The sequence below is a fragment of the Ambystoma mexicanum genome, chromosome 3p (assembly GCF_040938575.1).
Source record: "Ambystoma mexicanum isolate Mex_15411 chromosome 3p, UKY_AmexF1_1, whole genome shotgun sequence".
In the NCBI taxonomy this organism is placed as follows: Eukaryota; Metazoa; Chordata; class Amphibia; order Caudata; family Ambystomatidae; genus Ambystoma; species Ambystoma mexicanum.
Window position 1 is genome coordinate 1,205,705,410 of NC_090925.1, and position 26,543 is coordinate 1,205,731,952.

Consider the following 26,543-nt stretch of genomic DNA (forward strand, 5'->3'; position numbering starts at 1 on the left):
ACCCTTTAATGGCAGACTTCTGATGCTCCAGTGGAAGGGACTGGGGTTTGAATGCCACAATTGCTACCCTCAGGGCAAGGGAAACACAGAAGGAAAGAGCCTAGATATGGTGCTGGTGTTTCAGGTTTAGGCCAAAGAGTAAGAACATCATTTTACCACTTGACCACTGTCACAGCACCCCAATCTGAAAACTCACTGTCGTCAATGTGGGTCAGTAGCGGAAAACATTTGCTGCCACTGCATATTCATAGGCCTTATCGGCAGTTCACATAGAATATTGTTTTATTTGAACCCTGGCGGGTGTTTCAAGGGACTTCCCAGCCAATTTAGCAAATTCAAACAGGCTGAGAGCACAGCCCATCCTTAACCCAACCAAACTCCTTTAGACACCAATAATGGCTGGCAGATGGGAACAGCATTGTCCAAATTGGGACCGAGGTTCTGTTTACTACCCAACATAACCCTCTTCTACCCCAACATCACAGGTAAAGTATTGGGCAGCTGGCTGCCATTAGAGACCATATTTGAGAGGATAAGTGTTGAGGTGTTAAAAAGAACGCACTGAATGGAAATATTGTGCAATCCACGAACCTCAGCATTTGATGAGAACAAACGATCAAAGTGAACTAGGCAGTGGGATCTTCTTCCCAAAATCAAAGGAACATTCTGCTTTTGAAGGAAGAATTTGACATATAGATCAGTTGGAAATTTCAAAAGAAAACACACAAAAAACAAAGAACTAATGCTACCACAGGTTTGAGCAAGGCTACCCCCTCTCCGACACTCAAAATTTGGTTTCTCATTCCACTTCTATGCAGACGACACGCAGCTTTTCCTTTCATTCTCTGACTTTTAAGACTTTCTACACACTTGTCTTTCCTCATGTCGGACTACTTTCCAGAAATGGATGAACTCCAGATTCCTTCATCTGATCCCCTCAAAGACGGAAGTCCTTTATTTCAGTCTTCCTCTGCTCGGTCTCCCCCTGATTCTGCTCTCTTTCCCCTCTGTCCTATTGCCTTTCTCTAATCTGGCTCGTAATCTAGGCGTAACCTTTGATCCCTCCTTCCCTCACCACATTAACTCTACTTCCCGCATCTGTCTGTTCCACCTACTTAATATCTGAAAGATTCGCCCTTTATTTCCACCTTTATTTTCTCTTGCTTTTTCTATTGTTCTTCTCTTCTGTTTGGTCTTCCTGCCTAACAGCTCGCCCACTTTGTTCTGTTAACCATGTTTTGATTCAGACCCTACTTTCTGTTCATCAACTTTCCTCCATCTCCTCGTCTCGGCTGTCGTTTGAATGCCGCCTTTTCTTTAACTTTTTATGTATCATTTTCAAATCTCTCCATGCTCTTTCTCCATCTTATCTGTCTTCTCTTATTTCTTTCTACTCCCCAATCTCTCCGTTCTCAGTCTCTATTTCTTCTTGCCGTACCTAAGCTTCCTGTGCATCTTCCCAGTTCCGGTCCTTTTTTCTTCTCGCTTCAAAGTACTGGAACTCACTTGGTTTTTTAATTTGCTCCTCTTCTACTCTGCCTGTGTTCCGCACCGGATTTAAAACCTTTCGCCTGTCTTCTCCTTTGTAACTCTACTCATTCATTTTTAATCTGCATTTACACTTGATATTGTACTGTTTTGCTCCTTTTTTGCTCAGTGCTTAGGCGTGTGTGCTTTATAAATAAATGAAAATACAAATACCCAATAAGTTGTCCTGAAATCTTGACTGGTAGCCTGTCTGGGTAATGCAACCGTGCTTCCTTTACCAAATATAAAAAGGAGCACATAAAGAAATGCTGCATAATTCACAGACAATAAAAAAAGAACGGGAGAAATTAGAAAATAGAAACCCTCAAAGGAAGAAACATGAAGACTTGTAATATACTTTTGAGGCATGCCTAAAATCCAGCATCCCACTGGGAATTGTACCAGTATGCATATTTGTTGGTGCATCATTAGATTGGTCTGTTTGGAAAGGTGAACCTCTGTATGACTGGGTTGGGCATGAAAATTAAGGTCGGAAAGTTAATGTTAAAGGTTACTTGTACTGTGCACGATCACCACCGGAGTGTTCCCCTGGCGGATCTAAAAAAAGACAGTGTGAAACAGGGAGGCTGTGGGAGCGGTTAGTAGGGTGCGTTGGGGATAGGAAAGTGAGATATGATGTTCTGTTGGCAGCTTCAGTTCGGTTTGCACCGTTCGCTGTGCTTATGTGCGATGTTCAAGTCTGAGCGATTCCCATGCGCTCTTGTGCATCGTTAGGTGTTGTTTGTACGTTGTTGCAGTGTGGTGAAGTACGTGCAGTTTGCTGGGCAGAGACGTGGTTGTCTGAGTTTCTGTAGAAGAGTTTGTGGAAAAATGAGGTTTAGTATTGGGTTAGCTGTGTTTCTTTTCTTACCTCTTTGCTATGGTTTCTGTGGCCAGGATCTATGACCATCCTGTGTGTTTTGACATTGTTTGGCATCCTAGTCGGCAGGTACGTTGCGGTGAGGTAATTATCTTCTGTAGAAGTCTAGCAGTATGTGGACATGGGTCATAGAGGTGCGTTTCCCCCCCCCCCCCCCCCCCCCCGACCTCCTCTGCCCTAGGATTAGAGACTGTTGGATTAGGAAGGTTATGGGTCTCTCCCTTGACTTCTAGTAGGGGGTCCCTGCCTACTGTGGTATTCCTCTGTAAACTTGGCAGTGTGTGTGCATTGGAGTAAAAGTAACATTTATGAAAACATCTGTGAGGAATCTGAGGTGGTCATGGAAAGGGCATCGCTATCGGGCCCTGAGGGTGGATATGGGAGGGAGGACTACCTGGGTGGAGGAGACTTGGGGAGTGGGGATGAGGCACCCTTGGGTGAGACAAAGTATCCTCCATTTCCCTTTCATAAAGAGTCAGATATCCCCACAGGCTTTTGTAGGCTACTAACAGTCCATTCCCTATTTTTCCTGTAGACCATTCCACAGTAAACACCAGTCACAGGTACTGGGACGAGGCAGAGACAAACCAGCACCATATATATATTTTTCAGACCAATCAACCTGGAGGGAAGTTTAAAAGTTGCAAGACTGATGGAAATGGAGTCAGTTGTGGAAACGGGCCAGCAATCAGCTATGGAAGCAGGTCGGCAGTCAGCTGTTACATGTTGATGGACTGCTGGACGAAAGCAGACCGAGTGCTCGAGAACCCCAGGAAGATGCAGAGTGTATGCAGCGGGAAGGGAGGCTAGCGGAAGCTGGAGGACAGTGGCAGACCATGGAAAGGGAACCAGCATGACCAGGCGAAGCTGCAGTGTGAGGCCCGAGCTGCGAGAGATGCATCGGTGGTGGGAGCAAAGCCCCAGAGACCTGCTGTAGAGAGAGAAAGAGAGAAAGAGAGAAAGAGAAAGAGAGAGAAAGAGAGAGAGAAAGAGAGAGAAAGAGAGAAAGAGAGAGAAAGAGAGAAAGAGAGAGAAAGAGAGAAAGATGTAAGACTCGCTGGAATGCTGTAACTAGGAAGGGGGACAACGGGATGGCAGGCGAACATGTAAAGCTTGTGAAACATTAATGAATTCCGATTTAAATTAAATACTTTTTGAAAACCGAACGTAATGAAAATGAAAGCAAGTACTTTTTGAATATTGATCAGAATGAAAGTAAACCTTTTTCAATACCGATATGAAAGAAAGCAAGAACGATTGAATACCGATTTGATTGAATGCAGTTTTGTGGAATTTCCTGAATATAAGGAACTGTGTAATTTGAAAGAACAAGCATTGGCAAGAGCCATAAGGATATAAGGAGCTGTGCAAAACAGTGGTAACGTGCATATGAAGGAAAAGCAAGTAAGGTGTGTCGGGTGCGCAACCTGTAATGGATTGCCCTTGTGGTCCTACAAATGCGCCTAGACCGAGTACACCCATATATGGAAAAGCCACTTAATTCAACCACAAAGAAGTCTGTGATTGAATACAAAGGCACTACTGTAGAGCTGAAACAGTGTCAACGTGCATATGAAGGAAAAGCAAGTAAGGTGTGTTGGTTGCGTGACATGTAATGGGTGGACCGCATGGTCTGACAACTGCGCCTAGAACGAGAACACCCATCTATGGAAAAGTCAGTTAATTCACCCACAAAGAAGCTTGTGATTGAATAAAAAGGAAACCTTGTGTGATTCGAAATAAGGAACTGAACTCTATTACATTGGTGAAAGGTAACCATATCAGAAGAGCTGCAAAGTAGCTCAAGGAATTGTGTTGTTTTGGAAAGTTGAAAAGACTTGAAAGCTTGGGGAAGGGAGCCTCTTTTTGTACTGTGAACTATTTTCACCTTGGGGAAGGGAAAACCTTTTCCAAACCAAGAGCTGGAAGAAGCTCTGAACTTTTCTTTGAACACTTCTCATTTTGATGCCGACATCCCTACATATTGTATACAAATAGATGTGAGGGCAAGTATAGGTTTTGGACACAGACAGATAGTTACTTCGGACTTCCTGACACAGACTATCCTTAGTTTCATTTAGGTAGGGAAATCCCACCATAGCAGAGGGCAAGTTTGGCCTTTTTTGCAGCCCTCTTTTTGGTTTAATAAAAGTGTAAAACCCAAGCTTTATTTCAGTTGTCTGTGTCTACTTCATGATGCCTTCACCCATCGTAGTAGCTGATCATTGTCCGTCCAGGAATAATGATCACAGTTGGTAACACGGCAGATTGGAGAGAGGAAATGTAGGCAGTGGTGATGCCAAATTCAAGTACTGCTCACGTTTGAATAACGTAAGTTGTTTGTCAACTAGGATAAGATTTACAATCCTGTGACAGACAGTTCTGGCACTTGCCTATTCAGACAGACACATTGGGCCTCATTATGAGTTTGCCTGTCCTGAAACAAGGGTGCCGGTAAGCGCACTGGCATCTTTGTTTCCGGACCAGCAAACTATGCGTCTGCCTGCCGTGGCTGTTGTGCCTGACAGGTCTGACCCTGCCGGGTGCAGCTGCCACGGTATGCAGACCCTTCACGGAAGCGCCAGCACCGTTAACAAGGGTGCCGGCGCTTCCGAGTCTCCACTCCCATAGAGTCTGATTGGACTCTCTGGGAATGGGGACTTACATTTTACTGGTGCCTGACTTCCCGGACCTTCGGAGTTGTAATCTCCCGGTGGCACCGAGAAGTCAGGCGCAGGTAAAATATTACAAGTCCATCGGCAACCCACCGGTAGCACCGGCAGGGTTATCGCCGGACTCGTAATGAGGCCCATTGTCGGGCACAAGATTGGAATACATAAACAAGAATGGAGGGATGAACACTAAATCACATGCTGCGCAAACAAAACTGAAGATGGGCCACGAAGAGGCCCTCTGAGAGACAATGGAAAACATTGTTTTAAGCTTCGAGAACGGTTCAGTGCACCCAGAAACTTCTAGGTTAAGCTGGAAGCAACCCCTTGTTTTAGTTTCAGAACTTCGACCGCAGCATCCACAAGAAGCACGAAGAGAAGTAAATTCTCGGAAGGAAGAACCATACTTACTCAGCTACTTTATGGAAATAGCCTATTGGTGGAATTATTTGACCTCCAACACTGGGCAATGATTCCATAATAAATGCTGCAATCTGAAAGAAAATAGGGCAACAGTCACAAAAGGAAAAAAGATACAAATCATACGCATGTGTTCAATTCGAAAAGCTTTGTTACTTAAAATAATTGGCCCTGGTGCCTTATCTAAGCCCATCAATATCTATAGAGCTAAAATTCTCCCTAGAACACTCCACTGGCAAAACACATGGGCCATTTCAATACTCATGCATTAGAGTGGGATAAAACCATTGTGGCACAATTACAAACAGCTCTATAGATTAGTGGCATACCAGCTACTGTTACTACCAAAAGATAGACAAATGAATAAGGCCCCAAATAAACAAAATGGCAAAAAGGCTCTGTTCTTGGCAGACATCAACACTATTCCTTAGAACAAGGTGGTGGATGTATGAACATATTTACATATCCCCTTACACTTAGTGTGAAAAGTCAATGTCCTAAGGATTTAATTTTCTTAGCACCAAGGCATAAAAAGAGTGCTCAAAATTAGGACGAGAGAGGTGAAAACCGGTGTTCGTAAAAGAACTTTGATGACTTGTGATCCCCTCCCACTAGGGTAAAAACACCTAGGAGTCTCCAACTGGCCCAGCCATCCCCCCCAACCCGAGTCGGCCCACAGTGAAAAACAAGGGGCATCCTCTTCATGCTTATCCCACACACAGATACCACAGAACTCCATCACAGCTCTAAGTCTCTCTGCCCCTGATCCCACTAGCATGTTAGGCACCACCAAAACTCATTGGGGGCACCCCTTGTCCTGCCTCCCTCACCAGGTCAAAGTTACTACAAAGCCATGTTTTAGCCCATTTTAACCCTACCACAAATCATTTCTCTCCATCTCCATCACAAATTTTGCAGGTACTTCTTAAAATCCATTTCATTTACGATGTTTGATAAAGTGTTAATCGAGCCAGAAGACAAACAGTGCACTGTCCGACAAACTGATCAGGAAATACATCAGACAAGTAATACGAATGCAGTATAAATCAGCCCATTTAAAATGACAGTAAGGTACAGAAGCGGTAAGGGAAGGGCGTTCCAAAGCTCTGGGATCTCACGGGAAAGGGGCTGGCTAGGAATAAGAGTTGCTTTCGCTGTGTGATATCCTGGAACATCAAGGATTGACACCTTGTTTCACATGCTCAACCGTAACTCCACAGGTTGGCAGCCAAATTGGTAGGCCGCTGAAGGATGTCAGCTTTGTAGCCTAAAAGCAGAATACATTCAAAGAGAAGCCAGTGAAGCCTGGGGAGGATAGTGGAAATGTTGGCACAATTCCTTGCTCCACCACCAGTTAGGCTTACAGAGTGAGGTTTGAACAAGACAGAACCCCAAAAGCTACCCCGCCTTTACACACAATGTGGGGTCACACCTAGTGTTAAGGTACCAAAACTACTATAAATTAATCAGCAGCTTCATAAGGTCAAGGTGTCTTAAAAACACAGTTTATTCAAACAGATATACACACTCCGCAGAACACGGAGGACATGCAAATGCAAAACAATCTACAGAAAATACAAAATGCACAGAGAGAAGCTCCAATGCTTCATGCACACACTAAGCATAGACAGTAGTGAATCACATCACGAATCGCTTTATCACTTTAATACTAACATCCCTATAAATGTGTCTATGCTTCGTTGGTGTGTTCATCACATGAAGGGAGGCAACCCTCATGGGAGAAGATTGGCATCATCAGATGACACATGGTATCCCTCTTTTCCCTTTAGGGATGTCCCATCCATTCCTCATGCTTTAATGGCATATTGTGGTAACTCCCTTCAACCTCCCACAAGACTTGCTGATGGCAACCCACAATATCTTGTAATGACAAAGACTGACCATCAATCTCATTTATAGAAGTAATTTAAAGATACTGGGACGAGGAGGAATGGAGTTATGAAGTACACTAGAGCACGGAAGCCCACACCACGCTCTAGTTATTGGAAGGAGTGGCACTGTGGCAGGATCTTTACATTCCTAACAGCTGATATAGCCAGAGAAGCTGACAGGAGCAGGTGGCTCCCATTGGAAGGAGAAATGGGTCAGCAAGACGACAACTGCATGCAAGGCCTGCAGAAGACAGAGGAACAGACCGAGTGCTGCACAATGCAGAATGCCTGCCGGTCGCACTATGAAGGAGAAGCAGGAGAACCGGAGCCCTTGCGTTGCACGGGCAGTGACAATGGAATTCTACCTCCAGACCGCAGAAGTCAGGCAGAGAAAGGACGGGATGCTGCTCTCCCGACCTACTAGAGTGCTGCAGTAACCAAAGAAGCTCACGAACGACGCCGAAGCTGCCACACAATCAGTGAGCCCAGCTGGGGAATGTGGGATGCCAGGGAGCTTCACTGCCACGCACCATGGGAGAGCGGAGCAAGCTCTGTAGAAGTGATTAAGAAAGGGTCAAACTGGATATGCATTGTCCTGGCAGGAGAGAAAACCAGGCATTTGCGAGACAAGGGCTTGCACCCAAATTGTGTGACTAGCAAACCTGGCAGGGGAGTACACCAGGTGTTTCTTGAGACAAAGAATGCTAGGAAAGACCCATACCCCTGGGATTTTTAATCGGGTGAATTGTGTAATAAAGCCCTGGCAGGAGAGTATACCAGGCAAAGCCAATTGTATGAAAAGAATCCTAAACAAGACCCATGCCGTTGGGCACTGTGAATTGAGAGAACTGTGTAAGAAAGTCCAGGCAGGAAAGTATACCAGGTGGAGTCAAGTCTGTAGTAAAATTGCAAATATCAGGAAGAGAGCTGTCTTGTTGAGCTACAAAGAACTTGGTTATGTTTTAGGAACTTTTGTTTTGCTGAAGGAAACCTGGGGAAGGGAGACATTCCCAGGAACTGTGAACACCATCTAAGTGGAAGCCTTTGAGTTGTACGTTTTGTTGAACTTGAACATTTGTGCACTTTTCAAGCCAAAGACATAACCCTTTGCACCTTAGAGTTACTTTTAGAATGTGAGGGCCAGAATAGGATTTCAGAACACAGGACCTTATGCTTTGGACATCTTGACATCGGACAGACCCTTAGTTTTGGTTGAGGAAGGGAAATACCTCCTAGAGCAGGCACAGCAAGACGTTTTGAATAACAGTCTATAAAAACCAACATGACTCCGAGTCCATGTATCATTCCTGGTTCATCAGATCTATCTGAATATCATTGTCTTAATGAGTGTGTAAAGACTAGCTGCAGTGGACTTCTTCGTAGTAAATTCTCAGTCAAGATGAAAATGTGTCTAATTTAGATGCAATATCCTCAGTTTGTTTCCAAAAAGGGTTTCGGATAGCATTTACATTCTGACTTTGACCCAGGATTGGATTTGTCTTGCTTTGGAGTTTCTCTCATGATTAGCCGGTTGGTGTTTATACTGGAAATATACCCCAGGGTTCAGAATCCAGTGTAAATATCGCATAAATGAGCCCAACAATCACAATGGGGCCTCATGATCTGCTCCTCAAGAACAAATACAGACCATGTTTTCAGGCTAAACAAAATACATTACAATACAGTTAACCTAAATGGGAATAGTATATTTTTTAGTGGTTATCCTGAAAACCTGATGTGGTTGTGGTGCTTGAGGTCCATGCATTAGCCCAATCACGAGACCCTGCAAATGGCAGCAGTGCAAGGTCCAAATCCTAATAACATAACATTCTCCCTCACATATTCAGATTTAATGTTTAGTGTGGAAGACTAGCAAAAGGAAATTAAGACTAAGGGAGAAACTTGACAACAAGTCTAATGAAATAAGTCTTTTAAGAGGAATACATTCTTCCCGATAACCACCTAGATTATCCCACGACTATCCAGGTCACCAGGCAAAGTTAGATTGCCCAATTCCAGTAGTGAACTGGTTAGGCTGGTTGGCTTGCATATTGAAACTGTAAGTCTGAAGCTTTCAAAAGGAAAAGTTTAATTTCTACACCGGAAGTTGTTTTTTAATCACACCCCCTCACACAATGCTTGAGCCATTCAAAAGCCATGCACAGGGAAGACCATTGATTTCAAGGAGCCAGACATAGATGAAGTGACATCTGGATGCTACAGCACCAGCTTTCTATCCTGGTCTTAATCCAGTCAGGAATCCTGGTACAATAGTAACATTTTAAGGGGAAATGCCAGAAATGCTGGACTTGACAATGTCAGAATGCAGCCATGAATGCAGCAGCAAGGGTCCTTTAGGAAGTGCTCGTATTTCACTGGCCATGGAATTCGGCCCACTCCTCCCCCAAGATGGCATCCTCCTATGTCCCACCTTGCCACTCCAAGATGGCCCCATTGCCACGATGTGCATCCACACACCAAGATGACTGCTGAGACTACAGATCGAAAGGATTGAAAAAGGATGCATTGCTGGTAAGCCAATGCATCACAATTCTGCTCCCCATTTGCACTGACTCTCTTGTAGTGTTCGGCTTTCCCTCGTTTGTTCTGTCATTATTCCTCTCTGAGCCAGAACATTGGTTCCCCATTATTCCTTCATCCCCTGTCCTTCCTGTGGATTTAAACCATCCCAGCTGTTGTACAGAAGATCACAGTGCAGAGGTGTTACTCCCCTACTATGGGAGGTTTTTCATTGTGGGTTGAACATTTTCGAGGAGCCCTCTGTGTGTCATGCCAAACGCTCACTGTTGCGTCCCACACTTACCTGGATGGAGGGTTTACCCTCATTGTAGGCTGCTGGCCCGGTCCCCTTGGAGGCCCTGCGTTGGGAGAGCTTTCTTCAGACGGCAGCAGGTCAGACCGGCACGTACAGTCCATGCCCTGTAAACCATGGGTGCAGCCATCTTGCTTACGCTACGTAGGCGCCAGGGTCTGGCGCTGTGCTTAAGCGTGTGCACCCTTTGGCAAGCGTTGTTGATTGCCATGGCAACCCCAGAGGAGGCCCTAGTCTTTCTAGGCACGACAAGACAAGCTAGGGAAGACAGAGGAAGGACAAAACAAACGATCTTACTAGGCCATGTGTCATTCAGATCATGCAAGTGCAGGGGAGAGAGGGAGAGGAGAAGTGCCTGGGGGAGCGAAGGGGGAAGTGCAATCAGGGCAGTATTGTTCTACGTACGTGCAACAAGGGGCGCGCAGCTCTGGGTAAGTGCAAGGAGGCAGGGGACTATAGGGTTACAGATACAGCCCCAATTGTGCGGTAGGCCTGGAGGCAGTGCAGGGGCTACTGGTCATGGAGCCTCTTGGTGCCTATAGAGAATCGGAGGGTAGCCAGGCAACTAGTCAGCAAAGCAGAAAGATAGGTCAGCAGGGGAGAGAAAGCCGAAGTGAAAAGGAAGGTCTTGCGCTGCTTCCAGAACCTCGGGTGGCCTAGCTCAAGTTTGACTAGGGTAGGGAGGCCATTCCAGAAGGAGGCAGCTTTAGAGGAGTGAGATCTACCACCCACTCTCTGCCTGGAGAAGCGTCTGACCGTCAGAGAGTTGGAGGTGGCTGATCGAAGGGCTCGAGAAGGAAGGTGTTTAGGAAGAGAGAGTTGGCTTTGGCGTAGGCACTGGCCCCAGAAAGCCTAATGGACTATGCAGAGGGTCTTGAACTTGATCCTTGCAGCCACCGGGAGCCAGTGGAGAGATTTCAGGGCTGGACAGATACGATCCCTGGGCTTCAGGCCAAGGACAAGTCTTGGAGTCCTGTTCTGGATTAGTTGCAGAGGGCAGAGAGTAGAGGAAGGCAGATTAAGAAAGAGGTTGTTGCAGTAGTCCAGCCTAGAGAGAACCAGGGCTCTGGAGACAGTGAGCTTCTGGGGGAAAGTGAGAAAAAGGAAGAATGCCTCTGAGGAGTTGCAGCTGGTAGTGGGACTTCTTCTTAGCAAGGTCTGTGACCTTAGGAGAGAAGGAGAGAGTGGAGTCGAAGATGAAGCTAAGGTTTCTTGTCTCACAGGAAGGTGCAGCGAGAGGGCCCCAAGGAGGGCAGCCAGAGAGTAGAAGGGATGGACGGAACAAGGGACCCAATGAGAAGGATCTCAGTATTAATGGGATTAATGCAGAGATTGTTGGAGGTGCACCACTCCTGAATCACAGATAGACAGCCAGGAATGAGAGTGAGAGGAGAGGAGGCTGAGAGGAGCCTGAATGAGAGCCGAGTGTCATCCGCATAACACTGAACATTAGAGGAGAAGGTAGAGATGAGGTGGGCCAAAGGGGCTAAAGTAGATGTTGGAAAGCCCTGGTGAGAGGTTAGAGCTGTGGAGAGGGAGGTGGTGGAGAGAAAGGACACAATTTGGACCTGGGAGGGTCGTTCCAGGAGGAAGTAGGTCTACCAAGCTAGGGCCTGATCCGTGACTTCAGCCCTCCATATAAGGTGCATATGGGCCTTTTTACGCACAGATATTTTGTCAACATGGCCCTTGTAATTATTCTTTGCGTACGGCTTACACAGGCTATCTATAGCAGCACCCCCATGGATCATGGAGTTCACTAGTGACAGCCTGTCCAGCAGCAGCTTGCAAATCCACTCTTTACTTTAAAAATCCACAGTTCCTTGAAAGAAGCAACTGGAATGAGTCCTTCTCAGTTTATTTTTTAAACACTCTCCTCTGTTAATAATTCTATCAAGATAATACTTTGAGTAATGTCGAAGGGAATTTGTGTTTTCTTTCCTTTTTTCAACTGCTTGCATTTTGTAGGTTACAGTGCTTTTAAAGTATTTTGAATCATGAACATGCTTTTTACATTGCTTTAGGACACATGTAGGATTGTGTAAAATGAAAATTGTCTCAAAATAGGGCTGCGTTTTTGCATCATTTTCCTTTGTTTTAATCAGCTTTAATGGAGGCAGAGCAGTTGCAGCAGCATGGGTAGTTCTTCCTTTTCCTTTTTTATCACAGAAGCACATCAATTACATTTAATGGCTTGGGGTTCTTGATGTCGAAGTTTTAGGAAGAGCCTTGCAGCAAGCAGTTGTTTGGCATTTGTGAGAAGGAAAAGCTGGTGTTCTATCTGAAGAAGTGTCTTTCAAGTTTTAAGATTGCATGTGTTCCCGTGCATGCATATGCATGAAAGGGCACTGTACTTAGTCTGTTATCTTAGAGAGCAAGGAATGGTTGGGCATGTGGTCTGGACTTTACTTTAACTCCCTTTCTGAACACTACCCACCGCAAGCCAGTATAATGGATGAAGGTAGAAGCAGTGCTGTATATATTTTCAGTGGCACAGATTGTACCGGTACGTCTCAACAAGACTGCTGTATATTCAGGCAAAATAGCCTAATTTATCAGAAGAGCTGCTATAAGCACGTCAAGGCACAATGCCAATTAGTCACAGGAGGGCTGAATGCATGATGCTCACATTTCTTAGCAGGACTGCTATATTTTGGGACAGTACCTGAATTTCTTAACAGAGCTGCTGTAATGACAAAGCACAAACATGTGTTGGCATTTTCTGCAGCAAGCTAAAGTACTGAGCAAGAACAGTGTCTGAGCTCCTCCCACCGGCATCACTACAAAATATCGAATCCCATTTCTGCAAGGTAGAAAACCTTGCGTGGAAAACACAATTCGCCCAAAAATTAGATGGGGGTTGGGTAGGGGTATTTAATATTGTGGGGAGAATGTTACACGGTTAGGAAGGCTGCGGGGGATGGGAGTGTCTTACCCCACATTAAAAATACAGAAAATGTGTTTTATGTGCAAGATTTTCAACCTCACAGTAAAAAATGTGGCATTTTCACGCAGATCTTTCCCACCATCCTCTTGAGCTGGTGTGATGCACGCTGGCGAACAGTGTGAGAAGATGGCACAGACATTATATACTTCAATCCCTCCTACTCGGTCTTGCGCTTTTAAAAAATCTCTACTTCCCGCATGTCCTATTACTGACTCCCACTGCCAGAAATCTAGCACATTTCAAAGCTTTATTATGAATCTCCTAACTCATGTAGAATACTCCAAAGAGGCTGAGCGCTTTTGACAAGCCAGTTATGTCAGGCAAGTCTCACATGGAACTGCCAGTGCCCTGACCCTATTTGCCTTTCCGAGTCAACAGCCTGTTGAGAAAGGTAGCTCAGTGGGTCAATAACCCTGCTGTAGAGATGATTGTGTAACGTGTTAGTTCGAATCCTGTTGATAGGTGAGTTAATGTCTCTGCATCAGAGGTCTGTTTTTAAGATGCAGGTAATATTCAATTACAACAGAGCTGACAGCTTTTGACTTATCAAAAGGACTACTAAATGTTCAGTGATTCAGAACACACATTTCATCAGGGCTGCTATACCTGTAATGGCTCAGAGGTAGCACACACATCCCATGGGGACTGCTATACTTGTAATAGCTCAAAACACACATCTCACCTGGGCTCTTATACTTGTAAAGGCATACAGTGCTGGTAAACATCTGTATTCAAGCAAGTGCTGCATCTGGTCAGACAAACCTCTAACTCTATAATTCCCAGCCCAATGGCCAAAAGAAGGTATGCACACATCTAAAAAGGAGCACCCAATGGTAAAGCAGCACTAGATTTGTAAATGAGAAGGCATTTTTAGCTTTTGGGATATTTATTGGTGCTATGTGAAAAGACAAAAAGGAGAAGAAGAGCAATTCTGAACCTAAGCAATGCAGGAGAACAAAGTGGTGGGTCCAAGAGAAGAACAAGTTACTTACCAACTGGTAACGTTTTTTTGACTGGATGTTTCTCCAACGTATTCCACATCTTTGACATGTAATGTCCACAGCTGTGCACTTCGGAAACTTTTTCAGCAGAGGGCGTCCTGTGTCCATGAAGTTGGGTCAATGTCCCTCGAAGGCCTCCGTCGAGGTCGTCACCGGATGTTATAAATAGGACACAAAGCGCCCGTAGCCTCAGTTTAAGTTTTTTCCCTCAGAACGTGTGGCACCAGTCTCATGCCTGCTTGACTGCACATAGCCTTGCGGAAACGCAAGCTGCAATCACATAGGAAATTCTCCAGAGGGGCAGGCTGGGAGGGCAATGTGGAATACATTGGAGGAACATCCAGTCGAAAGAACGTTACCAGTGATAAGTAACTTGTTCTTTGAATGGATTGTGTCCTCCAATGTATTCCACATCTTTGATAGACTCCCAAAGCAGTACCAGTAAATGGAGGAGGGAAAAGAATTTCAGAGTACCCAATCAGATTGCGGAATAAAGAACCGCCTTCCCAAAGGCCATATCCTGACCATGGATCGTATCCAGGGAGTAATGTTTAACAAAGGTGTGGAGCGAAGCCCATGTAGTAGCCTCACAAGTATTCCTAACAGGAGATCCCCGTTGGAGGGCAGTGGAAGTAGCCACGCCCCTAGTGAAATGAGCTTGCAACCCTTCAGGAGGGTCCTTACCCGCCAATCGGTAACACTCCGTAATGGTGAGGATAATCCACCTGGACAAGGTCCGTTTGGTAACAGCCTGGCCCAATCGGTGTCCAGCATATCCTACGAAGAGTTGATCGTCCACTCTGACCCTGGGCATCTTAGAAATGTAAAAGCTCAAAGCCCTCCTAGGATCCAACCTATGGAGTCACTCCTCTTCCTTACCAGGATGAGGAGGAGGATAAAAAGAAGGGAGAACCACCTTCTGACTCAAATGAAACTCAGATACTACCTTTTTAATAGGTAGAAAGGAACGACGTACCCGCAGTACTACCCTGTCCTTGTGGAACCCAGTAAAGGGTGGCTTAGAGTAAAGTGCCTGCAATTCACTCACTCTGCGAGTGGAAGTAACCGCAACCAAGAACACTGTCTTTAAGGACAATAATCTCAAAGGACAAGAGTGCAAAGGTTCATAGGGAGCACCCATGAGAAATTTCAAAACCACATTCAAATCCCAAGCCGGCACCTGGAAAGGGGACGGTGGGAACACAGTCAGTCCTTTAAGAAATTGAGAAATCAAAGGAATCTTAAAGTAAGAACATTCTTCAGACGAGCGATTAAATATAGACAGAGCCGCAAAGTAACCGTTAATGATACCAACTTGAAGGCCCCTGTGAGCCAAAGAAAGTAAGAAAGACAAAACCATAGGAATGGAGCACTGAAAAGGATCAACATTGTGTCCTCTGCACCAGTCGCAGAACTTACGCCAACAGTACAGAGATTTTGTTGCTGGTCTCCTGACCAAAAGCAACACCTCCATCATGTCATCCTGGAGGTCCCAATTCATATATCTCAACCTTTCAGTTACCAAGCGTGAAGGCTGAGAGTCTTGACCTCTGGATGGCGAACCAGACCTCCCTCGCGTGAGAGCAGATCTCTCAGTAGGGAAGACGGCGTGGAGGGCAGATGGACATTTCTAGAAGGTCAGGGTAGCACACTCTCCTGGCCCAATCCGGAGCAATGAGGATCATGTGGCAACCGAACCTCTGCAACACTTGAGGAATGACGGGGACTGGAGGAAACGCGTACAGCAGTGGGAATGACCAATCCACTACGAACGCGTCTCCTAAGGCTCCTCTTAGAGGAAATTCCCTTGAGCAGAATCTCTCGCACTTCCGGTTGGCACTGGTGGCGAAGAGATCCACTTGCGGGGTTCCCCAAAGGGCAAAGATCTCCTGAAGGACTTCCTGAGCCAACTCCCACTCGTGAGAGATCGTGCTCTGCCTCCTCAGAGCGTCCGCCGCTGCATTTTCGAAGATGAACTTCGAGACTGAAATTCCCTGCTGGATGGCCCAGAACCAGAGCTGCATTGCCTCTCTCCACAACGGGAGTGACCCTAACCCCCCTTTTTTGTTGAGGTAATGCATGGCCATTGTGTTGTCCGTCATGATCAGGACACTCTTCCCCCGCACAGCCAGCAGGAAAGCTTTCAGGCCTAGCCTGATGGCCATCAGCTCTAACAGGTTGATGTGGAGTTTGGACTCCGACGGAGACCAACGACTGTTGGCGGTCAAGTCGTCGGCATGAGCGCCCCCATCCTGTGAGGGAAGCATCCGTCACTACAGTCACCTCCGGCCATGGCTGCCAAAATGGCTCCCCCTTCATCAGATTCTCTTTGTTGGCCCACCACAGAAGATCCTGGGAGACAGAGTGGAATCTGAACGTGATCCGCCATCTTGCCTGAGAACTGTGACCACTGCATCTTGAGGACCCATTGCAGGGATCTCATCCTCAGCCTGGCCTCTGGCACCAGAAAAATGCAGGATGCCATGAGGCCGAGCAACCTTAAGAATTCAAAAGCCGGGAGACTCTGGGCATGTTGAAACTTGTCCACCATCTGCACAATGTGATAAGCCCTCACCTTGGGAGGAGAGCACTTCCCCAAGGCCGTGTCTAACACAGCCCTGATGTACTGGAGCTGTTGGGAAGGTGTCAGATGCGACTTCTTGAAATTGAGGGAAAAGCCCAGCCTGTGGAGGGAGCAGCAGGTGAGACCGAGGTGATCCAATGCTTGCTCGGCAGAGCGCGCCTGGATCAGCCAGTCGTCCAGGTAGGGGTACACGTGAATCCCCCCCCCCCCTCGCCTGAGGTACGCTGCAACCCCCACCATGAGCTTTGGGAAGACCCTCGGGCGGGGGTCAATCTGAACGGCAGAACCCGAAACTGAATGTGCAAGTTTAAAGCCTCAAACCTCAGGTACTTTCTGTGCTTGGGATGAATCGGCACATGAAAGTAATCATCCTGTAGGTCCAGAGACACCAACCAATCCTGAAGTTAAAGGGCCTGGAGGACTTTAGAAAGAGTAACCATCTTGAACTTATCCTTCCTGAGAAGTTTGTTCAACCAACGCAAGTCCAGGATGGGTCTCAATCCCCCAGTATTTGTTGGGAATCAAAAAATAAAGGGAATACCATCCCTTGTTCCTCTCCGCCACAGGCACCAGTTCTATAGCGCGTAGCTGTGGGCTATGGTATCCAGAACCCACGCATCTGAAGTAATGGCTCGCCATTCTTCGAGATGCTGAGACAGTCTGCCCCCAACCGGTGAACCATGGCACATGGCCTCATGACTGTTTGGAAGCGGCTGCGGCAGTGCCTGAAGGCAAAGAGGTAGCTGCCTGCGCGGGTTTGGCACCTCTATTTCCCCGACCACCACGGGTACTTTTCCACTGGCCCCTTTGACTGGCGGCCCCTCTCGTTCTACCAAAGGAGGAGTAGTAACAAAAAGAACCTCCCCTCCACTGCTGTCCCCTAGGCCGAAAAGGCAGAGGTTGACGCACAGCTGCGCTTTAAGATTTTGCCGCAGCTTTCGAGGTCTGCAACCTCTCAAGGCTCTCATCAGCCTTGTTGCCAAACAAATGTGCACCATCAAAAGGCATGTTCAGAAGACTGCTTTGCACATTCAGAGCAAAACCCGACTTCCGCAACCACGCAAATCTGCTTATAACGGTGCTCGCAGCCATGGACCGGCTAACACTGTCTGCCGTATCCAAACCCAACTGAAGGGATTGGCACATGGCATCCTTGCCGTCTTGCACGAGAGCCAGGAAGCCATCCCTTTCTTCCCTCTTGGGAATATGCTCAGCCGCTAGAGAAGCACAGTTCCACAGAGTGTGTTTGAACCTTGCTAAGGCAAAAGTGGAGCTGGCTGATTTCAATGCCATGCTCCTCGCAGAAAATACCATTCGAGCCCAACCGTCAAAGTGTTTGTCGTCTCTATCAGGAGGGATGGTAGGGTACGCCGCCTACCTCGAGGTGGTCGTAGCCGCCTGAACCACCAAACTCTCGGAAGTATGGTGAGTGGATAAATAGCTGGGGTCGCTAACGGAAGGGCGGTATTTTTTGTCAAAGATTTATTAACAGCCGGAAGAGATGCCGGTGACTGCCAAGCAGCTGCCACCCTTTTCTGTAAGGTGAGATCAAACGGTAACACCGGGTCAGAGGACGGACCTTGATCTAAAATGTCCGTTAGATCGTCCTGCACAAAGTCTTCAGGAGGACTGGCCCAGCCCAGATACTCGAGACCCTAGCCACGAGCGTCCTGTATGAAGACTCTGCATGAGCCCCAGGCTTACCAAATTCCACTTCTGGAGAAGTTTCCAACCCACTGCCATCATGAAGGGTTTGCCTCAACTCCTCCAATTGACTGTCTCCAGAAACAATTGGAGCCACATCAAGTTCACCAAGGTCCCCAAATTCAGACCTTTCTTCCTCTTCATATATGTCGTCCAGAGGGAGTTGAAACCCTGGCCTGGAGACAATACTGGCCTCACAGACTTCGCAGTAGCCTTCCTAGGAGGATCCACCACATCGGGGTACCTGAATGGCAAATTTCAGGCAAAAATCCCCAAAGGCGGCGCTTCGACGCCGAGAGCGTCGACTACCTCGGCGTCGTGAGCGCTGCAGGCTTCAGCGTCGACACAGGTGCCGACGGCGCTGTGGGCTGATAAAAGGGCAAAGTGTCGACGTCCGAGTTGGATGGACACGGCGCCGACCAAGTCGACGCCGGCTTCGAGCCCTTAGTAGGTTGCAGCAGTCTTGCTGGGGACGAGGACTGAAACTGTCAAGGATGGCACTCTGTCAAGAGTGGCACAGGGCGCCAGGTAGGGTTTGGGTGGCTGTGCCGATGTAAGGTGACAGATAAGTACACACAGAAGGAAACTCAACAAGAAAGAAAAGTAGGCAACTGTAGTTGTGAACAGAAAGGGGCAGGAAATACAAAGATACAAACAAACTGGATTCCCTCTTGGGGTGTAAGCAGAAATGGAAAAGTGTGTTCCACGGACCTTTGGAAACTCCAGCCTTTTGCACAGATTACTATTACAGGGACCCACTCTGTCTGCTCATGGCTGGGAACAACAGCTGTGGGTGCGTGTAACACTGAAAACGTAACAAGGGAAGGGGCAGAGGTTGCCTGCCGGAAGCCAACAGTCAAGCTCTGTACTAAGGATCAACATAAGACACAAGAGAGACAAGAACAGAAATAACCAGGGAAAATGAAGTCTAAGAGAAATCTAGCAGAAGGGAATGAAGGGATAAAAAAAACAGTACAATAGAAATGGGTAAACTAAAGGGGAGGACAGAGGACTCAAGGAAGAGAAGGACAGGGATCAAGAACAAGGGGTTGCAAACAAGGAAGAGAGCAAGGGAGCAGCAGCCAGGAAATAGAGGGGCTGCAAACAAGGAAGCAGGGCTGCAGTAACGGATGGCACAAGGTGCAGAAAAACTGTAGTGGATTGCAGAGGACTGTAGTAGGCTGCAAGGTAGAGAGTTCAGAGGAGCAGGACTGAGAGCTGTAGTAGGCGGCAGACAGAGCCCAGAGGAGTAGGGCAGCAAGGAGCAAACCCAAAGGAACAGGGCGTCGAGGCAGGGAGACCAGAGGGTCAGGGCTGAAAGCAGAAGAGAGTAGCAGGCTGCAAGGCAGGGAGCCCAGAGGACCCAGGCTGTAGGCAGCGGAGGATTGCAGGCTGCAAGGCAGGGAGCCCAGAGGACCAGGGCTGTGAGGCAGGGAGCCCAGAGGAGCAGGGCTGTAGGCTGCGGAGGGTTGCAGGCTGCAAGGCAGGAAGCCCAGAGGAGCAGGGCTGTGAGGCAGGGAGCCCAGAAGGCTAGGGCTATACGCAGCAGTGTGTAGCAGGCTGCAAGGCAGGCAGCCTCGAAAGAGCACTGGATCAAAGCAGGAAAATGCAGCGACAGGAACAGCATACAAATTCGAGTCACAAGGCAAAAAGGGGCTGGGAGGACTCTTGATGCAAGAGACTGAGCTCCTCCGGGCAGCTGCTTAAATACAGCTCTGCCCTGTACTGAGGCAGGCTAATTTGCAGCACCTGGAGCAGCACACCTGAAGATAATCTGCCTCCTCCTCTCTGGTCCTGAGATGGTGGAAGCAGCACTGATCGCTAGGGCTTCTGGGGATTGTGGTTCCAATACTGACGAATGGGAATGGCCAGGCATTGATAGCTGTAGCAAGGTGCATTATGGTACATGTAGTTAGCTGAATTAAATAGAAAAGTACCAATGTCGTACAAATGGAAATTAAGGACCAAAATGTGAATAGGGGTTGTTTAAAGAGTATTATAAAGATAAACAAGTACCATATCGTCCATGATGGTTGCCAATGTGTGCGCCAGTGGCACAGGTGTGACAGAAACCTAGAAGCACGTCTCTTGCGACTCTCCGAAGCCTTGTCCGAACGGGACCTCGAAGGTTCCCTATGCGAGTCGCGTCACAGACCCGAGCCCGAAAGCGTGCGAGCCACGGTACGAGACCAATCCTGGCCGGCTTTGTTAGAAGGCACGACCGGACCCGTGCCCTGCGATTGAAATATCGCCAACATTTGCTCCTTAAAGGCAGCCCATTCCTCCGGAGTCGAGGACTTCGTCGGGCATGCCACTTTCCTCGCGGCTCCATCCTCCGAGGAGGACGGGGAAGGCGACCGGTGATGGCACTTCTGAGAATGCCGCGATGAGGAAGAAGAATGGCGGGAACCACTCCGGGAACGAGAACCTCGGGCCTCCTCCCGACGCGGAAAGTCCCCCTCTCGAGTTGTCAGTGGACACCCCTTTGGATTTTGACTTGGATTTACGAGACTTACTGGGCTTAGCACCCCTACCTACCTGGAGCTTCCCCTTACGCTCCTGCAAGGACTTGGCAGTTAGCGACTGGCATTTTGAACAGTCGTCGGAGTCGTGACTCTCGCCCAAGCACCACAAACAAATGTGATGTGGGTCGGTGATCATCATTTTCGACTTGCAGTCCCGGCAAGTCTTGAATCCAGACAGCAGAGTCCGAAGCGCCGATTTTCACGAAGCAACACGTTCGCAGAAAAAAATCTAACCGAGGCTACTGGCGTTGTGCGTCCTATTTATAACATCCGGTGACGTTGCCCTCGACGTAGGCCTTCGAGGGACATCGATCCGACGTCATCGATGCAGGACGCCCTCTGCTGAAAAAGTTTCTGAAGTGCAGAGCTGTGGACATTACATGTCAAAGATGTGGAATACATTGGAGGACACAATCCATTCGAACAGAGAATGTATTAGACAATACAAAACATGAATTCAAGCAACAAGAAGAGAGACCGATGAGCTACATAAGACAGCAACAAAGAAAGTGAGAAGGGAAACCGAGGTAACTAACAGGACACATGCACACAATAGGAGTGAGGGATTGAAGCAGAGCAAAATTATAGAAACAGAAAAATAAGAAAACATAGATCAACAGCAGATGGTAAGAGTTGGAAATAGAAAATCCAGATTAGAGAAAGGCAGGCAAATAACATAAGAGGCAGTACACGAAATATAATCAAAAGAAGTAGCAACCACAAAAGAGAAAATGAAAAAACAGATATAGCCAGAGTAATGACATGAGAGAGGAAGAGAAGTGACATCAACAGATACACAAGATAAAGGAGGGAAACAGCAATAATAGAATGCAGAGAGGGGGGGGAAAGGCAGAGTGACAGAGCAACAGACCACAAAACATGGCATAGAAACACTTAAGGGTAAGAGGCAGAGCATCAGAAAGTGTGAGGCGGGGGAAACCGAGAAGCAAAGGGAAGGAGAGATGAAGCAAAATCCTGGAGTGTCTGTCAAGCAGGTAGTGCCAGGCAGCAACAGTAGGCACAAGAGGCAGAGATGTGATGCTGGCGAGGGACTTGATTTATGATGTAACTAGCTGGCATCTGTAGTAGTTCTTAACAGACCGTTAGTGTCCAAGTACAATGAAGATGAATCTGGCCAGTACGCATTGTCAAGTTTTCCTACACTAACGTTTTCGAAAACACCGTTTTAATTTTACACACATATTGGATAGTTGGCAGACACTTTTTTTACTTTCTTGCGAAGGAGGAAACTCATTTTTACTCTCTTGAAATTGGGTTTACTCTTTAATTTTATAAATTGGGAGTAAAATACTCATGCAAAAATCCTATCTGGAGCACTGCGTGATGCCCCGGTACTCACATAGACTATTGATCAGGATGGCAGGATTAAGCTTGTCGACAGCGGAGGAAAAATCAAGGAGAATGAGGACAGAGGGAAGGCTAGAGTTCAGATTAGTGAGCAGAGCAATGGGGATTATGGGGATTTAAACTCTGCGCTCTCAATGTCAGATGTGTCATAAGTCTGCATTGCAGGTTGGCTTGCCCCGTTAGCCAACCTTGCAGCTCTGTGCCTCCCTCTTGTCCCGGTCCTTCCTTGCCGCTCTGTTCCTCTTCTTCATCCCAGTATTACCTTGCCTTCCTGTCCCTTCCTCCTGCATTCCTTGGCTTCCCTGTGCCTGCCTGCCAATGCCCTTGGCATTTCTGCTTGTATCTTGCTTTGGTGTTCCTTCTCCTGCATCCTGTTGTCTTGGCTGACATTTCTCCTGGCTGTTAGCCTATCTGCACCATCCCTTCCAGGAGACACCTGCTCCAGCCCTTGCGCTCCTGGAGTTCATTCTGCTGCCTTATTGTTCTTCATCTCCTGGATATACCAACATTGCAGCAGCCCAGTTCCCCATTCAGGCATCCATCGTTGTTCCTTCATCACATAAAATCCAGGGGGAGAAGCCAGTGGTGCAGGGAGTTGGTCCCAGAGTCCCTGTCAGTGTTCATTCACTGTTCCCTCTGCATGGACTCTCAACCCCGAATATTCTGGAAACCCAAAGACCACAAGTTCAGATCCCAACAGCCTCCCAAGTCAGTGAATTCAGGGAATAAGCAACGTCGTGAGAAAGTTCTTAAAACTGTGCAACCCAGAGACAGCTGTGGTTGCTTCAAGGAACAAACCCGTTCTCTTCACTGAGAAAGGCTTGAATACCACGAAGGTAAGGCAGGTCGCTGAGAAATAAGGGTGCAAGTTAATGATATAAAGAATGATATAATCTCTAGCATCCCCAAAATAAGACCATGAGCCAGGGAAGGCACTTTGAAATAAACCTTTAGTATGGCTGAACAAAATCAGGTGGGCCTGTGCTGACTCTGCTCACCAATCTAAAGAAACTCAGGAGCACCCTTATCCCTCAATGAAACTCATTTTATATCAGTATAGGTTGTGGGGACAGCAATTTGCCAGTATATCTTCAGTGTGTTGAATTGATGAGGACCGTTTCAAATCTCGTTGCATTGGACTCCCAATTCCTAAGATAATTACATAGTCATAGTGCTTACCAAAGGTTTAAAATGATAACATAATGGATGCCGCTGCTAAAATATGATATTTTTTAATCAGGTGTTTTAATTGGGATTCTTAACTTTAACAAGGTTTTCCTTTTGCTCATTAGTTCATTGGATTCCATTTTGTAATATTGTTTTATTCAGTGCCTTCTGTTTGTATATACAATTGGAGTCTGATACACCAAATGCCAATGGCCGAAGAGTGTTTCTTAAAAATTCTCACCTTTGCTGACAGTGCATTCCAGAGGTGGGAGGATGGGCATGATTTTCTTTTTTCTCAGATTGATTTCAGGCTGTTTTTGCAATGTGCCTCAAGGGTATGGACTTACATTTATGTCCGACCAACTCTTAAACCTATGCCAATAATACCCAGTACCATTCCTAATGAAGGGTTCCACTGCCTTGTATAGTTTTGGAACTGCCTATATAGACTTAGGCTAGCAGCATGGATACATTCAAACTTGTAAAGTTTGACTAGGCATGTAAGTCAATGTTATAATCACTGGGGGATGGGGTTTCCCAAACACATCTGCTCCTCCAGTCACCATTTGGCCGTTTGTAGTGATGCGCTTGCGACAATTGTTTATACTGCAATTAGTCTGGGTATTAATGTGGACTCTAATCATCTTTGTTTCTTGAAATTGCTACTTCCACCACATCTTGTGTTATTTCAGCTTCAGAAATTGCATAAAATGTTGCTTCCTCTGCACCACTAACTGACTCAGCAGTCCATGGTCACTGTGGCTCTGTACTAAGGCTGTATTATGGGAAATCTTTATGTCATGGGTACAAACTATCATAGTCATTGCCTGTAGCTCATTCAGAATTCTGCAGTCAGTTGATGTAAGGGGTCCTACATGGAATCCCTGCACATCAAAGGGTGCATTGTAATGTTCTCTGCAAAGTACATTGGGCGCAAAGAGGTTCCAATCCCCCTATTACTGGGCTAAGAAGGATTACCTACATCTCGAGAAGAAACATACCCCCCTGTTTTCTTCTCTTGGTTCTTCAATATCAGAAAGCTAAATCTGACCGCAAATCCTTATAGCACTAGCTGTAGAACACCCCCTCAAAGTATTTGCACATATCCTTCAGCAAACATCTGAATTGTTTTCTTTTCAATCAACCTATCCAATTTGGTCTCTGTCTTGTTTCATCCTGTCCGTGCCAAGAGATCATTACAGGCAAGCTTTCTCAATATTTACCAATTATAATATACCAAAAAATATATCTTTTTGATTCTTAAACACTGTGCCTGAATAGATCATGCATGTGTTCTGTGTGCAGTGGAAGGTTTAATCTCACCACCAAATTAAAAGCAAATTGATGAGTTTGTATAATTTAACGAGGCGCAAGTGATTCGGGGAAGAGCTTTTGACCATCAAAAACAAAATGTGTGTTCGATAGTGAACACAAAAATTCATTAGCCTTTATTTATTCAGCAAACATGTAAGAACACCATTGTGTACTACAGGGTATTTACAAGCCGTCTACTTTAAAAATAAATGTTTATGGGTTCGCTTTTAACTCAACACACACTTCATGACAATGCATTTTACCTTTCGATCCTTCTTTTGTACCTCGTCGAGTACTTTCTTCACTTCATTGGCATAAGCGGTGGCAGGATCTTTGTGGTCTTCTCGGTATAGTCCCCTGTAAGTGTCTGGTATTGGAGCCTGCATGGATGCATACATGAATGTTAGTTTCTAAAGGGAAGATCTAATAGAACCGAAATTAGCACACCTGCATATGTTCAAGTACATACCACGTGAACCCAATCCTTTTGTCCTTCCAGATTTCTGAATTTGTATGGGCTTATGTCAATGAGAGATGTCAGGTGACCATGATAGGCACTAAACAAAAAAAAGATAGCTAGAAAAATATTTCTTTATATTTTCTTAATTTTAAGGTTTTATGTTTTTATTTGGAGATGTTTTTCAATGGGAGAATCCCACCTGAACACATGAACTGACATACAAACTATAGCTGCATGCGTGTTATATGCACATCAGAACCACAACCACATGACTCTTTTCTCACAAAGTCTCTACTGAACATACCTGCAATAAAGTGGATAGATTGCTGGGTGGGACTATCAACAGCAGGCAGAATAGCTTTGTCGACGATTTTAAATCTCTCAATCGTTCTATACAAGTCTGCTAGCATGCCAGCTGCCCTTTCCTCATGGCAAGGAATGAATTCCTAAATGATGAGAGCTGGTTGCTAAATTGATATAGTATAGAGCATGCCAATTAATTTGCTTTGAACCAATAACTATGTCTAACTTTGGTCTCAGATTTCCAAGTCTATTAACTACCTGCCCAATAAAGCATGCAATAAACTAGCTGGATCCCAAGAACACCTTTACGCATTCTAAAATCGGTACTTTAGGATATGCTCCAGGGGCATGTTCATCTCTTTACCGGACTTATGGAAACCTTTAAAAAGAAATGCCAGAGGACTGAACATCAAAATTGTGAATGAAGGTTTTTAGGCTGACAGGAGTAAATAACAGTTATACCCTACCAGACAGTTTGCCAGCTACATTCCAGCTAAATCTGTACTGAAGGGGTGGTGTAATTTAGGTTGATAGCGGAATACCAATAGTAAGTTATGTTGTATTGTTACTCCAAAGTTTGCCCCCAAAACAAAACTTTAAATTGTAGTAGGCAACTCTTTAATGAACACACAAAGATCAGGGCCATGTCTGTCAATTATGCTAGAAAGTGTTGGATGACTTGAGATGGCTGTATCGTTTGGCTACATTCCAGTCTGCTGAGGTAGCTTGAACTCTGTGGAAAAATCACAAGCCCTGCTGCTAGAGGACATATAGACCTCACTGATTCCTGCTACAAGGAAGTGGGCTAAGATCCCAAAATATGACATCAGATGAGCAGCAGGTTGTAAATAGCAAGATTCAACATTAAGTTTCATCCTTGTTGGCATTCAAAATGAAGGCCTTTGGATATCCTACTAGGAGGAAGCAGCTACCAGTATTGGTATAA

At 46.2% G+C, this 26,543-nt stretch overlaps 1 protein-coding gene across 1 annotated transcript in view; it reads right to left on the reverse strand.

Moving 5' to 3' along the window:
• Positions 1 to 26,543, reverse strand: part of PHYKPL (5-phosphohydroxy-L-lysine phospho-lyase) — a 460,271-nt gene that overhangs the window by 188,950 nt on the left and 244,778 nt on the right. The window contains exons 5-7 of the mRNA XM_069652639.1: positions 25,304 to 25,391; positions 25,098 to 25,214; positions 5,491 to 5,573 (exon numbers count right to left, since the gene is read on the reverse strand). Of these exons, the coding sequence (XP_069508740.1) occupies positions 5,491 to 5,573; positions 25,098 to 25,214; positions 25,304 to 25,391 (288 nt within the window). The remainder of the gene's footprint in view (positions 1 to 5,490; positions 5,574 to 25,097; positions 25,215 to 25,303; positions 25,392 to 26,543) is intronic.